We start from the raw sequence: 18,465 nt of genomic DNA, 5'->3' as shown, positions 1-18,465 counted from the left end.
TCTTAATATTTTCCCAAAGCCTAGTTTTCAAGGACACACCACTTAAATTGGTGGTGAAATATTTTTCCATTTTAAAAAAATACAGTGGTTACTTTTCCCATTATTTTCTACTTATTTATTTTATCATAAAAATGAATATTTTGCTGGCATGGCAATTATTTTTCAATAATTAATATACTACAATATATATTATAATATACAATATATAATTATAGTATACTCTATTACAATAATTCAATACCCAATATATTGAAATTGGATTTGATAATTTGCGAATTATCTTTTATAAATTGGACCTTAAAAGAAATCCAGAAAGAAAGAATGGAGGGAAAAAGAATCTCAGTATCGCCATTACCATGTTTTTTATAGGTTCTTTTCATTTCTCTTGAGAAATAGAACTGTCTGTAATACCTCTGCATGTAATATCTCTGCACAACTGGTTTTTGGACACTGTAATCTCATTTTGAATATATTATTCCAAGATATAAAAATTGAAATTTGTGCATGAGTTAAACTAGCATTTTATTCTGAACCTACTATAATAAGTGGATGTAGGGAAAGTTTGTCTTTTTTTTCTTTTTTTTATACAGCAGTGTGTACATGTCAGTCCCAAACTCCCAATCTATCCCTCCCTCACTCCGTTCCCCCCGGTAACCACAAGTTCATTCTCTAAGTCTGTGAGTCTGTTTCTGTTTTGTAAATAAGTTAATTTGTATCATTTTTAAAAAAAAATTTTAAACAAAATTCACATTTTATTTAGGTTGAAATAAACTCTACAAAATTGATTTTCTTCACCAAAAATAACAGCAATATTTTCTGTATTATTCCTAGATAAACCACAAAACACTTATTTTTGTAGGTTTTCTAGGTTTTGCTTGTAAATCAAGATGAGGCAGTAGATACAGTCATGGAAAAAGAAGAAAACAGACAAATCAGTTGTCAGTATCCATGCTCTCTGATCCTGTCTTGAGCATGAAACAAGTGTTCAACATATACCTGCCAAAAAGATTATGAAGATGTAGGCTCAGTAAAGGAATGCACACAGCAACAACCAGTTATGGAGCAACAATGGCAGGCTCTTCCATTCAAACTTTAACTATAACTTGTTCCTTTGACTTCATTTGATAAAGACAAAATCTACACTGAAACCCTTTTTTGGCAAGCTCACACATTTCTCTTACAGTCTGATAATTTTCTTAACTGTCCCTTACAGATTTTTAACAGCATACTTAAAACTCCTCCTATTCAAAGGTCATTCATGAGCTTCCTTGTAACATTTTATAAAATGTATTCCTTCCTCCCATACCTCCTTAAAATTTATTTCTTCAAAGTTGATAATCTGCCTGTATCATTTTTTAGATTCCACATATAAGCGATATCGTATGATATTTGTCTTTCTCTGACTTCCTTCACTTAGTATGATAAACTCTGTGTCCATCCATGTTGCTGCAAATGGCATTATTTCATTCTTTTTTATGGCCGAGTAGTATTCCATTGTATATATACCACATCTGAGTAGTATTCCATTGTATATATATCTCCTTACAGTTCTCCATAGTGGCTCTACCAATTTACATTCCCACCAACAGTGTAGGAGGGTTCCCTTGCTCCACACCCTCTGCAGCATTAATTGTAGATTTTTTGATGATGGCCATTCTGGCTGGTGTGAGGTGATATTGTAGTTTTGATTTGCATTTCTTTAATAATTAGCAAAGTTGAGCATGTTTTCATGTGCCTCTTGGCCATCTGTATGTCTTCTTTGGAGAAATGTCTATTTAGATCTTCTGCCCATTTTTCCATTGGGTTGTTTGTTTTTTTGATATTGAGCTACATGAACTGTTTGTAAATTTTGGAGAATAAACCCTTGTTGGTCTTATCATCTGTGAATATTTCCTCCCATTCTGAGGGTTGGGAAAGTTTGTCTTAACTGTGATGGAAATAAACCTCACACCAGTACAGAAAGTGACGGAGTCGTGTAATTAAGCACAGTCAACTACTGCACCAGGAATTCGAGGTAGTATAAAGCTGTAAATGTTTTGATATTACTCATGCTTCTTTTTTTCTCTTATAGGTGTTAAAATGGGTAGAGGAAGCGGTTCAGGCTTCCAAAGTTCACCTCTTGTCAACAGATCATTTGGAACAGGCTGTAAACACTTGGAAAATTCCTTTTGATCCCAGTCTAAAAGAGGTTACTGTGTCTCTGAGTGGCCCTTCTCCAATGATTGAAATTCGCAATCCTTTAGGTGAGATATATGGGACATTCATATAATAAAATAGAAAAACCATGAAAGGTAAAAGATTTTTTTGTACACTTACTTGTTCAAATTAATGCTAACTTTATGAATAAATTCAATAAATCCAAAAGTGACTAGGGAAGATGTTTAAAAATTAAAACTGAATGTTTTTAGTGATAAGTATTATTGACTTAACATGAGATTCAAAAAGCTAAAACTCCTAATAATTTAAACAGATCACATGTACTAACTTAATTGTAGGTAAAGTATCCAAAATAAAAAATATTTTAATTGAACCTGAAATCATATTTTCCTCATCTTTATGTGGGGAAATACTTCACAATAACTTATTCTGTAAAATTCAGTATTTTATGTTATTTTTAAGTGAATCACATGAAAAAAATCCTCTTAAAACCACTGATTAATTTTTTTACTGTATCATTTTCTTGATAAATTTTAATTTTATAGGAGACAGTCATTAAAAAACAAATTCATGTTCTCATTAGAATGATGTTTTAATTTACTTTGCTTCCTCAGTAATTGTATAGTATAACCCTAAGTTTTGGCCTGATTCCATTGCCAGTTGAATATTACAATAAGACTTAATGTTGAATAGTAATCTAATAAAAACAGAAACCTCATTTTTCTTAATAGTTGCATTTAGAAAAATTTTTTAAACCTATTGATGTTTGCAAAATATTTTTATTCCCATTGTAGCTTTAGTATGTGCTACATTTTTTTTACCTATTTGTGAATATTTATAAATGGGGAGGGAGTAACTATCTTTCTTACTTATTTGAGTCTTAGAAAATAACTAATACCTTAAAGAAAATAGCGTATGAAATTGTCCTCAAAGGCTTCATCCACACTAACAATCAAATTGAAATTTACAAGCAAGCAAAATCTGTTTTTCAAGACTTCTACAGGTTTTGGTCTTAAAAATGGATTTGTCTTTAGAAACGGATTTGTCTTTTTAGGTAGCATTCTTCTAATACCATCCATGCTACCTGTCCAGGAAAGATTTGTGTTTTTCATTATCTGGATACTTAAAAGTACCTGTAACCGTTGCCTTAAGCTTCTGCTACTTTAAAAAGTCATTGATATTGATATTTTAAAAGTCATTTACAGTGATTGTAAAGCTTTTGATGCAAACATAGAATTCTTATAATTAATTTGTTTATATAACTGCAGAAGTAGTCCATAGGCGAGCCAAGAGTGAAGTGAATAAGTAAACTATGGCTTAATTCCAAATTGGCTTTTCTTCCTAAGTTCCACCTATCATGCCACTTCATTACACTGCCTCCTTTAACTATTCCTATGACAAGTAAAAGCCTTCAACCTGTGCTTCGTGGAAAACTGAAGTTGTACACTTTATGCAAAGATATGCCCAGGGCTCTTATGTTAGTAATACCCTGAGTGATCTTCCAAAAGACATTTATTCTGTTTTACTGTTTTTGCCATCTATCAAGTGTAAATGTCTCTGGGGACTCCACATAACTGCTTGGTAGCCATAATAGTTACCTAGGCTGGCTTTGGAAATATGATTACAGCCTGTCATTTGTTACTCTCTTTATAAGATCAAATCAGCATAGCAAATAGGAATGTTACTTCAATTCCAATGTCCAGAAATGCTAAAGTTGAGTATATTTTAGATATAAATAAAATAATGTTTTGAGCTAGAGGCACAAATGTCCATCAGGTAATTTGTACTGGAAATGTAGACAGCTAATATACATAGCTGAAAGAAAGATTATGCTTGTTACCATTATGTCTATCTTGCAGGGAAGCTGATAAAAAAGGGATTTGGCCTGAATGAACTATTAAATATTCATAACTCTGCCAAGGTGGTGAATGTTAAAGAGCCAGAGGCTGGAATATGGACAGTGAAGGTATTTTATAGTCTATTTGTTATTTTATTTTGGTGTTGGCATGTTTTATAGAGTGTATATAATATTTATATCTTCTCTAGCAATCATAGAGAACGCTTTTACTGAAAAGCAATATACATGGTGTGTTTGTAGGAGGTGTCTTGATCACATGAATGGATAGTGTTAAGTTTTGATGACCACTAAAGGCATCAATACCACTATAAATAGACTTAAAATTCTTGGATAGTTTTCCTGTCATCAAATCTGCAGATTGATCGTGTTAGCCACTGTCTGCTTCCAAAACAATCAGAGATGGAGCCAGTAGAGAATGATGGTTGGGGTATAGGCCCCAGTATGGAACTGCCCTGGGTTTGAATCTCAACACCGCCACTTAAAAGCTGCATTACGTCAGAACTATAACTTCTCTGTGCCTTGCTTTCCACCTCTGTAGTGTAGGATGGCAATAATAGTCCTTTCCTTCATAGAATTGTGCTGAGAATTAAATTAAGATGGTACAAATGAAGTACTTCGCGTAGTTCCTGCTACAAAATAAGCTCTCAAGCACTGCTGGTTATTGGTATTTGGTGGATGCACATTCATTGTGTACTTTAACACAGAATGGTATTTGTATCCTAGAATTAAATTGAGTAGTATATATTCACTCTAAGAAAGCACTGTATTTTGGCAGTATGGAGGAAAGAACATACCCTCAAAATTCAGGATGCCATAAATCTGAGATCTAGTTCTGTTGCACATTATATGTGGGACCCGCTCTAGTACGTGGTCTGAGTGGCTTGCCCATATTTCTCAAAATTTTCAGTGTGCTCTGGCCTATTTCCATCTCAGGTACCCGTGTTTCTGTGTCTGAGAGGCTTTTTTTTTTGTTAAACCTGAACAGGAGAAGGCTGTTCTTCCGGAGGATGAAGCCCCTCAAAAGCAGCTTTCAGCCCCTGCAAGGAATAAGCTCCAGTGAGAGCAGGCTTAAAAGCACACCCTTTATGGGCTGCATTCTTTTTCCTGTGTTACCTGCTCTTTGCTTATTAGCATCCGTCATACCTCCCAAATGAACAACTTACTCTAGAATCCTTCCGGGACAATTCAAATGAAGATACCCCTTACATCATTTACTCTTTCATTGTCTCAGCTTCCCTCCATAAAAAAATGGGATCAATGGGCTCATAGTTCAAATTATTTAGCTTCTGTGAAAGTATGCGGAGGTGTTACACTGTAGAGATTCGAGGTGCTATTTTTGCATGCCAGTTTTTTTTAAGGAATACTTATGTTAACTTTACCAATTTAAAGAATGAAAGTTTTCATTGTAACTCCATTTAAATCCTAGAATATCAATTTTTTATTCTCAGAACTCTCAGCCTTATAAGGAAAATAGAAAGTGTAATATGGATTTTTAAACATGGATAATATGGGATAAGGGTGTAAGTAAAAAGGCAATGTGAGATAAAATTAGTAATTTTTTATTGAATAGATCAGAAATGGTCCCACCTGCCTGTTTTATTCACCCAGCTCCTTGCACATAGTAGTTGCTCGATGTTTATTGAGTGCATTAGATTGTCAACAATGAAGTGTTTTGCTGTTATATTTTAAATAAATGTGGCCAAATTTGATGTTATAGTTATTTTGACCAACTTGCCCAAAATATGACTAGATTGAGTCTGACTTTCTGTGACCACAGTAAGAAGGAGTATAAGAAGTTCTGAGTTTCTTTATCCGTCAAACACTTTAATTTAAGCATGACCTAAGCCAGCAGTGTCCTGAGATAGCAAGTTCACTAAGGTAATTCATTCTTGCTCTCTGAATAGTGACATTAAGTTGTTTATCATTGATTTTGAAATATGTACAAGTGATGACACTCTTCCGTATTATTAGCAACTTATTGTAAAGTATTTGAATCCATTTTGCAGGTGATTTGGATTGCTAGCAGTGGTATTTCCTCTAGTAAAACTCTTGCCTAGAAGAGGGATATTTTATATGTCTGATGTTTTTCTTTGTGCCTAACACACCTATTCATTCAGTCTCCATTCAGTAAACATTTACTGAGCATCTGCTTTTGGCCATGTTCCGTGATACTTAATGGGCACTGAGTACATCTTAATTGATAATTAGAACAGAGAAGCACTGAGGATTAGTCTGTGAGTGAGGAGAGAGAGGATAAGATGGTGGGAACACTGTAGACAAGTTTCTAAGCTCGGTCTCCTGTAATTAAGAAAACAATAAAAAGACACAGTACCTATTATCATATTACCTTAAATTTATATCTAGTCATCACCAAAAAGCTTCTGGTCCTGATGTTACACAATTTCTAGAGTACAATTCGTGGTAACTAAACAAAGGATAAGCATTACAATGCAAGTAAAGATAATAAACTTATTTTGCTCCTAAACGAAATGCCAAAATAATGTATTGGGTTGGTGCAAAGGAATTTGAGCTGAATCTACTGACATAAATATGGCTGTTGACTTTGGATCTCCCTTTTGAATGCTAATGAATGATAACGTTTTACACGTGTGCTTTCTCAAGCGGAGAAATGTCTGAGATAAGATAGCACATCCCTGGTGCCGTCTCCTGTGCACTCTGCTATCTGGCAAGTGTCTGCTCTATCAATGGAATTAATAATGGCTTTTTGAATGTTTCACATAACAGTTTTAATCTCAAGTATGGAGCACAGGCTATCCCTTAATTGACCTTAGCCTGGTATTCAAGGACCACCTAATTGAGCCTCAACCAGTCTTTCTGGTTATCTTCTATCACGTGCCTTTCCACTCTAATACGCTTTTGCAGTGTCTCTCACCCTCTCTCTTACCACATTCTCATGGTCCATGCTCTGTCTCAAGCTGTTGCTTCTTTCTAGAATGCTCTTCTTACTTTATGTCTGATTGATAACTACCCACTAATGCTCAGCTCAAATGGCAACACTTTCATCAAGATTTTTCTGACTTTTTTCATCCAGAACATTCTCTTTTCCCTCTGGCTTTCTGTTGCAATTTTTCTGCACCTCCCTTTTGCATTATTTTTCCCCTTTATGTCATATTTATTTCTGTACAGATTTTGTCCTCCAATTTTGCTATAGACCAGACTGTGTCACCAATATACGCCATAGTGCCTGGGAAAGAACTGTATAAATATTCATGAATAAAAATTAATACACTTATTCTGATGATACCCAGGGAAGCAGGCAGAAGCATTGGTTTAGTTCACCCACAGTTGATATACTGACACAGAACACTTTATTATGTCCATGATTTGAAATGCTATGAGAGTGGCGATTTCTTTTCTTTTGTGATTCTCCTCTGAAACCCTGGTAATTTCTTTTCTGTGATTTAGTAAGACATTTTTACTAAACATAAACAATGAGTCAACTCATCAGTACAGTTCATATAAATGACTTGGATGTTTTAGGTTGCCTGTGATGCAGGGGAAAACATGCCAAAAAGAAGTCACTGAAATGAACTGCAAGTGTTATTAAAAACAAAGAGAAGATTGTTTTATGCCCCTAAATTTTTCATTTGTAGGGAAGTTACAAATCCTGAATCTAATTTCTGAGAAAAAATATAAATTTTCCATTCGGGCAGCTGTATCTGTATATAGAGTATTTGAACATAACCACGGAAACTCTGAGGCCAGACTGTGTGCTCTGCTCTTTAAGGGAAACTTCCTGCAAAGACATTAAATAACTGTCAGCACCCATTAGGTTTAGGTGGTACAGACTTTCTATTAGTCTAGGATTATCAATGTGATCATGTAATTTAGCACATGCCCTGGGGTGTTTCCATTAAGTAAATTTGGCTAAACTGTCCTTATATAATCTCCTAAGGAGAGAAGGGAATGTACCCAACCACATGATTATATTGAGATTCTGAGACTAGTAGAAATATTCTGTTTGTAGATAGTTATTTTGGTTGCCAGAGCCTACTAATGCATTTTCTATAGGATAAGGATGTTTTAGAAATCATACTCAAGTGACACAAACTTGCTAAGGAATCATAATTAAATAAGCCTCAAGTCTACAAAGGACTGCACAAGTAGAATATTATGCTGGCCTCCAATTATTCTCACCTGGTGCCTCTTTTGAATAAGCCTTCAGACTACACCAGGTGGGTTATTTAAATGGATTAGATATGGCATTAATTCAATGTTTAGGAATGCTGTATAGTAGATTTTTTCCTGGAACATTTCCCAGTTATTTTGGTCTGCCAATAGCAGATTGTCAACCAAATGGAATGTTTCCTTTAAAAACATACCTGTACTCTTGTGTTTTTGTATAAATGTGTAGAGGTGTGTGTGTGTGTGAACATATACAGAATTTACTCTTTGTTTTGGGTACATTTCTCTCCTTGTATCACATTTCTTTAAACATATAATACCTAATAAAATAGTATTTAAATCTAGCTGGCTTTATTGTATCTTTATGGCTGGCACAATGCCTAGCCCACAGTAGATTCTCAATAAATATTTGATTAAAACCATAATATTCTTTAATTTGTAAAGAACAGTATGTCATATAAGAGTAAAAACTTTAAAAAGAGATGGATGTCTATTTTAATTCAAGATACACTACTTAGTATCTTTTTGACCTTGAAGAAATTACCTAAACCTCTCCGAGTCTGAGAAAAATGGGGGAAAATAATACCTACTTAATATTGTCATGATTAATTTAGATGTTGGTAAAATGTTTAAATGGTTTCTGACACATGAATGGTAAAATTAGTTAAATCTGTTATTCTCCTGAATGTGTATAAATTGTACCTATATTTTCTATCAATTCAGATACACATAAAGGTTTTATTTTTTACTTGGTTTATTTATTATTTTATAAAACATTGAAACTCCTTAGGAGAGAGAAGTTAAAGCCAACTCTATCAGTCACACTTTAATTCAGTTTATAACGGGGCACGACTCACATTTAGTACCAGGAGGAATTCTCCCGGCTTAATACAGGAAAGTTCATTCCTCACTGATGTCACATGTCCTGTGAGGGCTGACAGGTGTTCTACTTCACATGGTCCCTCAGGAACCCAAGCTGATGGAGGTACCATCATATTTTGAACACGTGGCTTCTCTTAGTGGGGAAAAGACTAGACCATGTGCATTGAATAGAAAAAAGGAAGGGATTGTGTCACTTCTCTGATGAGAATTTTTTCTGAGTGACAGACACGCTTTACTTCCTTTATAACCCATTGGCCAGAACTATTGTCATGGCCTAATGGTCTGCTGGAGCTGGCTCACAAATGGCTCGTGTAGAGTCAGTTATGCACTTTCTCTTCCCAGCTCTGTGTTCAGTGACATCCTGTTGAGAGCTTGAAGTCAGCCACTGTGGTAGTATTTACATCACAGAAATTGGCAAATACCCCAAATTAGGGCTTTCTCTTTTCAGAGAGAATTTTACCAACACTCCACTAACCTGACCCCTCCTAAATGAGAGTGTATTTAGAAATTTAGAATGGCAAATGAATAGTTGCGGGGTATTATTGTTTTCTATGCCATAGCGTCCAAATCAACTCAGAGATTATGTTATCCTAAAATGCTGTGCATAGACCTAGAAAGAGTATTGAGCTTGGAGTAACTGCCATTTAACTTCCTGTCTAAACCTAAGCAAGTAATCATTTCTTTGAGCCCCAGTTTCTTTATGGTGCTATAAAATCATTTTTGGATGTAACAGGATTTTGTGAGATAATGTGTGAGCACACTTAGCATAATGTGTCTAGAAAAATCCAATGAATTCTTGATGACTCTGGCATTAGTTGGTCCTAGGGGAATCTAAGGAAAAGTGCCGACATTAAGCATTTGGATGACGTAGTATCATTTATTAAACCTACATATATTAAGTGCCTATTAAGATTTTATAGGTGATATATATGACATAATTATTGACTTCAGGGGCTTTCAATGTAGAGAGGGCTTTCAATATTTGATAAGCCTTTATCCTTAAACTAAAAGTAGATCCATCTGCAATAGAACTGACCAGGAAGCTATCAGAGGAGCAACTGATTTTCCCTGGAGCTCTCCATGGTCCTTGCTTCATGGTACTTCAGCCTGTCCTGCTTTTTCATTCCTCATAGACTCACTGCAATTCAGAAGCCTACACTCTGGTCCACTCTGCTCCTTCTTTCCTCTTACTGCTTTGTGGATCATGGCTACCTATTTACAATTATAGAATGCCAGTGGGTATCTAGTCTAACCTCATCTTTGCCTCAGGTCTGCTCATACTACAGCAGCCTCTGTATTCCTGATTCAGATTCTTCTGCAACTTGATCAACATGACATTCTAACTCAGGATAGTAGTGTAACTCATTATGAACCTTTATAAATTGTATGAATAAATATACTCTTTAAAATACAACTCTCAGAATTTCAAGCCAATACAAACCCAGTTCAGTGTCTAGTGCCTAGGAAATTTCCTGTTATGTTTGGAACCATTATGTTCCAAGCATAAGATTTCCCTCTTCTTAACTATGGAAAGCATGAGGTGAGGATGGCTCTGTGCCAGAGTGATGCTTCTAGATATTCTGTGGTGGAGAGATGCTTTTTGGAGCCAAATTCTAATTTTATTATAACCCACAGTTTAAATCTGCATGATATAAAGAGCAAATAGAAAAACATTAAATCAGTAATTTTTGTCTTACTAATTTAATTATATATATAGAAAATGGTGCTAAGATGGCTAAATAATTCAGAAGGGAAGAGAGGAATAAGAAATACACAGCTGGACTTCCCCTCTGTTTAACTTCGTTACGGAATTAGCTGAATTTTCTTCACCCCTCCAAGACCTTCTTATCATTTATTTCTCCTCCAACACCACTCTGTCCATAACATGTGAGAATCCAAAGCCTTCTAATGCTTCTGGAGTTTCCTGAAGACTTACTTTCTTTTGGTCTCCTTGCCTCCTGATTATTTGTGTGTTGATTCTAATCTTTTGTACTTCGATGGAGGGTAAAGCTCAGCCCTTCAAAAATTTCATAGGAAATCCACTAACAAGAATCTTTTGTGAGTTTAGTAGATTTGCCTATAGATTTGGGGACATATCTTAAAGTGAGTTGTGTCCTTTTGCTCTCTCCTTGCCCCCCATCCTTCTTTCTCCCCATTTTGTTTCTGCTTCTCTCCTGTGGATAGACTCAGAAATTCCATATTACTCTTCTATTATGTAGAGCAGTTGGGTATATTTCAGCTTTTAGCTTGAAACCAGCATAATCCAGTTCACTGAGATGATCATGAGAAATGCATGGGGTAGCAGTAGAGGTCAGTTTCTGGAGCCTCACTGAGTTTACATCCCAGGTCTTCTACCCACTGTTTATCTGTGACTTTGAGCAAGTCACTTTACCCTTCTGATCTGTGAAATGAAGATAATTATAGTATCATCTCACAGAGTCTTTTGTGAGGATTAAACGTGATAATTTACATAAAAGATTTGCCTGCTGTACAGAATGCATTTTGTATATGTTGGTACTTTTCTCCTTCATCCATTTACTTGTTTGTTTAACCATCATTATACATAAAATCTTTTTGTTCCTATGACAATAATACTTGAAAAAAGGGAACTCAGCTAAGAAACAGACTAAAATAATAGCTTACTTTAAGAAAACAGATTAAAATAATAAATTATTGGCACTTTCTCGTGATATATTGTGTTCCTAAAATAATGTCCAAGTATTGTTGTAATTCTTTTAAGAGAATGATTCGAGAATGATAAATGCAGGCATGAGTATTAGAGGTAATTTTAAAATAAGTTAGCTTAAAATTTTTCTTTGCATTTTATTTTTAAACTATAATTTTGGTTTATTTGTGATGTCCCTTGCTTCCATTACTCTGATTAACCCAGAGTTGGATGTCATTGTGCATAAAAACTGATTCGCTTGGAAATATCTTTTACTTACAAACCCTTTTAAATTCTATGCAGGCATTCCTACCGTTTACAGTATAATATATAAATAAATTAAGATTTTCTTAACTAATTACGCTTCCTATTCTTAGCATTTCTCAGAGAATAGTAAAACTATGTCCTTATCTCCACCTACTTTTTTGCTATGCTATTTGGATCAAAATTAATTTATTTTCCAATAATTTTATAGAGATTGTAAAGGACTCCCTCTTCATCAACTCAGCTTTATTTTTAATGTATTATTTAGCAACAGGATAGCATATTTTCCAACACTTAGGTAATTTTTAAGTTTCTCACTTAGCTATTAAGCAACATTTTTTTTTTTTTTTTTTTTGCGGTACGCGGGCCTCTCACTGTTGTGGCCTCTCCCGTTGTGGAGCACAGGCTCCGGACGCGCAGGCTCAGCGGCCATGGCTTACGGGCCCAGCCGCTCCACGGCATGCGGGATCTTCCCGGACCGGGGCATGAACCCGTGCCCTCTGCGTCGGCAGGCGGACTCCCAACCACTGCACCACCAGGGAGGCCCCTAAGCAACATTTTTTAAATGGACTCGTTATCAGTTGATTTGTGCACAGACACTTGGTAGATGATTAGCACTTAACAACAGTCATTAGGCGGATTGCGTGTTATATTTACCCTTGGTAGCCTCAAGAGCTGTTTTATCATAAGGGACTTTCTGAGCAACAAGACAACTAACAGCAATAGATGATGTCAGTGAAAAAATCTAAATCAACTCATAATATTGACCATTTCATTTCTCTTTTACAAGAAACCGGTAGACAATAGTGTCTTCACTATAGCTCTACATTATCTAAAGCAGTTGAAAGTAGACTTAGCAAGGTTTTGTATAGCCTTGTAGGAAATCCTCGACTTAAAATTGGTTTATGATTGTCGTTTTTTTTTCTTGTCTGTTATGTGAAATTCAGAACACATTTTCCTTTAGAAATAATGCAATAAGTGGTGGTACTGAGACTCCTACACTTACACTTAGAATCCTTTGTTACCCCTATGAAAATGAGCGATAGTAATAAGCAGCATCGTTTATACTAAGAATACAACAATGTTTTCATGAAGATGTGTTTTTTTTCTTTTTCCTCACCTTCATTTTCCTTTCCTCTGAGTTCCTGCAAGTTCTGCTCAATGAGGAACATGATTGGTAGCAACAGGGACATATCTCCTCACCCTTTCTGTCCTCGTTGCCAAATAATGAGTCACAGTGATGTAGGGAAAACTGTGTGGTTTGCTGAGCCTTGGAGCTGGCTTATCTTTAACAATGCTGTGGCTTAATCTAGCTGTTCACTATATTAAAATCATATATATATATCTATCTTTTTAGCACCTTCTGTCATGCTGTGATAACTAAATATGTGTTTCTCAGTGTTGAGATGGAGAGCCATGTTGGCATGCTGGTGTTATCATGTGAATGCTTTCTCTTACTCCTATATTCTGCTTCTACCTAAATGCTGCTATCATATAATCATTTTATTTTGAGACAGAATCTCAGTGATCAATGTCATAAAATAATGGTGAACTCTTGTTCATAAGCCTTTAGATGGTTTTGGAAATACATGTTCCTAAACTCCACTGACTAGAGATTCTGATTCAGTAAATCTTGGCTGGAGCTCAGAGTCCATATTTTTACAAACAACCAAAGTGATTTTGTGTAGGTGTAGATATAGGTGGTCCTTAAATCATATTTAGAGAGATATTGATGTGGAGGCTAACTCTGACTTACCTTGCCCTTGGGAGACAATGTAGCATGGTGGGGAAGAGCCCAGAGCCTGACTTTTGTATTAAAACCCCACCTCTGCAAGTTAGGAAACCTTGTGAACTTGGACAAGCTGTTGAATAGCTTTGGTGCCTCAACCTCCTTATCTGTGCAGTGGGGATAATGACGATGCCTACCTTATAGGGTTGTAATAAGGATTAAATAAGCCAACGTATTCAAAGAGTCTGGGCACAGAGGAAGTGCCCAATAAATGTTAGTGTTTTATCCTGTGACCCTAATCCAAATTATCAATATTTATTATTTATGCACATATGGGTAACGTCAGTGCTTAGCTATTCAATATCTTGTTCATCTCCCTTAGGAGGTGTTAACTGAACTACAGGCTAGTCTGTGCTTTTATATATGTGCCTTTTCTGTAATTCTGTCACTGCATTTACTGCATCCTCTTGAAGATTTCGCTTTCTCCATCTGACTGTCTCACTGGCCATAGACCCTTACAGGGTCAGGACCTTCTTTTCACTCATATTTGTATCTTGAGCACTGAGTGCCTTGGCTGGACACTGCTGAGCTGAGGATGCCGTTTGGCTAAAAGTTGGAGAATGGTCGGCTCTTGTGCTTGCCCTGGCTGTCTCTTCCCAGAGGCAAAGAGAAGGGAAATATTTTCATAATAGAACCTGGATGGTGTTTAGGGGAGAAGATTTAGTCATTCGTTCATTTCACAAATATTTCCTGAACATTCACCATGTGAACCAAGTCCATTCACTATGACTACACCCCTCTATCTTTTACCACTGGTCATGCAATATAAAACTCAGCTGTACTTTAGTCCCCTGGGATATGTATTACAAAACTTGCATTGAAGTTACAGAATCACAGTTTAGTTCAAAACACCCAGATCAAAAACCTCAGTGATCGGACATCAATCCTAGTTAAACACTCTGCAGCTTCCCATACTGGTTAGTGTCTAGTGTGACCTGCATCCTGGATCAACTGCTGATAGAGTTTGTCATTAAACATTTTTCAGACGTCTAGCAGTGGAAGGCACTCTGTTCGCATCACCGGCCTCAGTACTATTGATTTTCGAGCTGGTTTTTCCCGAAAGCCCACCCTGGACTTCAAAAACACAGTCAGCAGACCGGTGCAAGGTTTGTATGTTCTCATTACTTCAGTTGGCATAGTAGATATTGAAGTGCAAAAGAGTTCTCAGACTGTTGGTGATTTTATAATTTTGTGGTATTCAATAAAATTGGGAAACATAGCATCTTTATTTTAAATATGATTGCACTCTTGACCTAGTAACTGTTTCTCAAAGTGTGGTCCCGAGGCCAGTGATATTGAAATCACTCAGGGAGCTTATCAAAAATTAAGATTCCTGGGGCCCACCCCAGATCTCCTGAATGAGAATCACAGAAGGTAGGGCCCAGGAATATGCACTTTAACAAGCACCTCATTGATTCCTACACTTACCAAACTTTGAAAACTGATGACCTAGATCTTGAGACTTTTTCCTTACTAGCATCTTACTTGCCTGTTGTCAAGGTGAAAATGCTGCGTGTGTGTGTATGTGTGTGTGTGTGTGTGTGTGTATAGTTAAAACATTAAAGATACCATATAGCATTATATGTTCCAAGGTGAAATTATTGTTGATTTGAAAGGTGCTTATGTTCCAAGGTGAAATTATTGTTGATTTGAAAGGTGCTTCTTCCTCTTGTTTTATTCATGCAACAAGATTTATAGTTAAAAAGAAGGCTCAATTCTACTGTGACTTTAAATTTCTTTTTTCTGATAGTTCTTTTATTTTTATTGCTGCAGTTACTGGAAGGATACAGAATAGTGAATCTTTAAAAGTATTCATATAACAAATATCATATAACACAATATTCATAATTCTATTCTTTCTACATATAAACATGATTAAATACCATGAAAATAATTACTTAGGGTTTCCTAAGTTTCTCTGGTCATGAATAAACTGTCTTTTATGTAGAGAAGATTCTACAACTGGGCCACAATTTATGGCACAGTCTGTAGTACTCATATGTATGTCCTTATTACCTGTTATTATAAATACAAAACTTATTTGCTAGATAACCTCAGGTGCATGTTACTTGCAAATGATGACAGTTCCTTTCTCTTGTAGGAATACCTACCTATGTGCTGCTGAATACTTCTGGAATTTCCATCCCAGCTAGAGTAGATCGTCTTGAACTTCTGAGTATCTCAGGCAGCTCTCTTAAGACAATTCCTATTAAATATTATCCAGATAGAAAACCTTACGGCATATGGAATATTTCTGACTTTACACCACCAAATGAAGCTTTCTTTCTCAAAGTAACAGGTTATGATAAGGATGATTATCTCTTCCAGAGAGTATCAAGTGTTTCCTTCTCTAGTATTGTCCCAGGTAAGGTATCACTTTATTCAACACTGGAGTATTGATAGTTTAAGGGGCTGATATGGTCCTATGAGTAAAGAATGGACTCTAGAGAATTCCCTGGCAGTCCAGTGGTTAGGATTCTGGGCTTTCACTGCCAGGGGCCCCTGGTTCGATCCCTGGTCAAGGAACTAAGATCCCTCAAGCTGCGCAGTGTGGCCAAAAAAAAGAAAAATAAGAAGAATGGACTCTAAAGTCAAAAATAATATCCTCACATTATTACTGGGTCACCATGTAGAAGAGCATTTACACTTAGTAACACAAGTTTTCCTAACCATAAAATAGCACATTCAGAGTTTCATGTTAAGTCTCACTGATTGTAGATCTGAGAATTTTGATTACTTCAATCAGTGTGAGAATTTGAACTGGGAAGTTCTCGTGCTCTTACTCCCCCGGCATATGTGTTTAATATTTGATTAGCTATCTGATTTGGCTAAATGTTTATATACAATTGTCAGAAACCTTTCTACTTTGAATAGTAGTTCCCTGCAAATAACTGGTGATGATTTTGCCTTTTTTGGTTAGTTAGTTAATAAGTAAGCTAGTTACTTATATATTTGCTATTATTTCTCAAGGCTGATGACTGGATTCTGACCAAAACTTTAGAGCTGTATGTAACTTGAACCATGGACTGACAAGGATACAGAAGGATTGTTTCTAATATTGTACTTTTGGGTGGAGGGATAACAGTTTATCATTTATACATAAGGTTATGATTTGGGAAATTCAGGAACCACTCTGTAGCTATTGGTTAATAGCTGTAGAAAGGAAATAATAGAACCAACCTCAGTATTTCCTCACATGCAGTATTCAAAGTTAGTTGTGTTAGCCCCTGAATTGAATGCTTAAAAAAGCTATTGGAGTCTTAAAAATCAATTTTTTCGTTCCTTTTTGGAAGCAGTTACCCTATGAATTCAATTCTAGGATATGTGTGTTGTTTTCATAATTTTACGTTTTTGAAATTGAACTATGTTCTACAATTGATGATGTATTGTAACTTATCTGGTAGCTTTGTTTTCTATCTTGGTGGTACAAAAAGTGTTATGTCTTAAGGTCAGTGGAGTCTTAGATTCAATGAGTACCTTAGTAAAGGGTCCATGGAGATAATCCAGAAATTAATAACCTTTGAACAAAGAAAGATAAAGTGATTTTTCATGATTTAGATGAACTGGAATGCAGAGAATTTACTGGAATAATTTAAGCATGAAGCTTTTGAATGGATTAACAGGAAGTACCAAATATTATTGTGACCTTCTTGCCCATGTTCTTTTTTTCCCAGATGCTCCCAAAGTTACAATGCCTGAGAAAACCCCGGGATACTACCTGCAGCCGGGCCAAATTCACTGCTCTGTTGAGAGTCTTTTGCCCTTTACCTTGAGCTTTGCCAGAAATGGAGTTACACTTGGAGTAGACCAGTACTTAAAGTGTGTAAATGTTTCCATTAGTAATAATTTATAGCACTAAATATCTAAATACAAATAGATACTTATTTTAATATACTTTTTTCATTAGACATTCTTATTTATTTGCTTCATAGTCTTGGAATGTAGCAGTGAGCAAAACAGACACAATTCTGAACCTTTGTGGAGCTTATATTGTAAAGGAGGAAGACAAACAGATGATAAATATAATATGATAATATAATAAATGCTAGAATACATTTAAGAGTTGATTCAGGTTTTATAGAATCTGAATTTTACACAGTTTAAGGGTCCCTGGATAAGACAAAGAATACAAAATTATGAATACAAAGTTAGGTCCTGAATTTTGCAAGAGTCCTTGCAAATGAAACTTAAGCTTTAGTGGCTTGAGTATAAACATGTCTCTGAATCTGATTTAAAGTGTTATGGCAAAAAGTAGAGCAGGTTAATTGGGGCAAGTACTACTGGTTGGTGGAGTACATGTGGTTTTGGCCAAGTTGCAATTTTAAAATTCAGAGTAGGGGCATTTGAGCAAGGACTTGAACATGGTGAGATATCCAGGTCACACAGATATCCAGGGAAGAGCATTCACACACCAGGAACAGGCAATGCAAATGCACTAAGGCCAGAGTCCACCAGGCACGTGGGAAAGAAAGACGGGAAGGAAGCCAGTGTAGCTGTAGCCCAGGGAGCCAGGAGGAGAAGAGTAGAAATGAGGTGTGTGCTGGGGGTGTGGGCCAGATGGAGCAGAAGCGTGTGTGGTCACTACCGCAGCCAACAGTGAAGGGAAGTGGGCTAGAGGGCACCAACTTCCGTTGTGAAGATGGGTGAATTTTCTAGACAAGTTTAAGGAATCTAATGATAAAAATTAAGTAGGCCTTGAAAACT

The 18,465-nt window shown here is 36.0% G+C and overlaps 1 protein-coding gene across 1 annotated transcript in view; it reads left to right on the top strand.

The window, feature by feature from the left end:
- The window catches only part of HMCN1 (hemicentin 1), a 522,545-nt gene that overhangs the window by 175,292 nt on the left and 328,788 nt on the right, over positions 1-18,465 (top strand). Inside the window, exons 5-9 of the mRNA XM_033853373.2 lie at positions 2,072-2,243; positions 4,017-4,123; positions 14,747-14,867; positions 15,863-16,126; positions 17,436-17,580. Of these exons, the coding sequence (XP_033709264.1) occupies positions 2,072-2,243; positions 4,017-4,123; positions 14,747-14,867; positions 15,863-16,126; positions 17,436-17,580 (809 nt within the window). The remainder of the gene's footprint in view (positions 1-2,071; positions 2,244-4,016; positions 4,124-14,746; positions 14,868-15,862; positions 16,127-17,435; positions 17,581-18,465) is intronic.

This window comes from Tursiops truncatus, chromosome 1, assembly GCF_011762595.2.
Source record: "Tursiops truncatus isolate mTurTru1 chromosome 1, mTurTru1.mat.Y, whole genome shotgun sequence".
NCBI lineage: Eukaryota > Metazoa > Chordata > Mammalia > Artiodactyla > Delphinidae > Tursiops > Tursiops truncatus.
The sequence above is the reverse complement of the archived record's forward strand: the minus strand, read 5'-3'. Positions and strand labels throughout refer to the sequence as shown.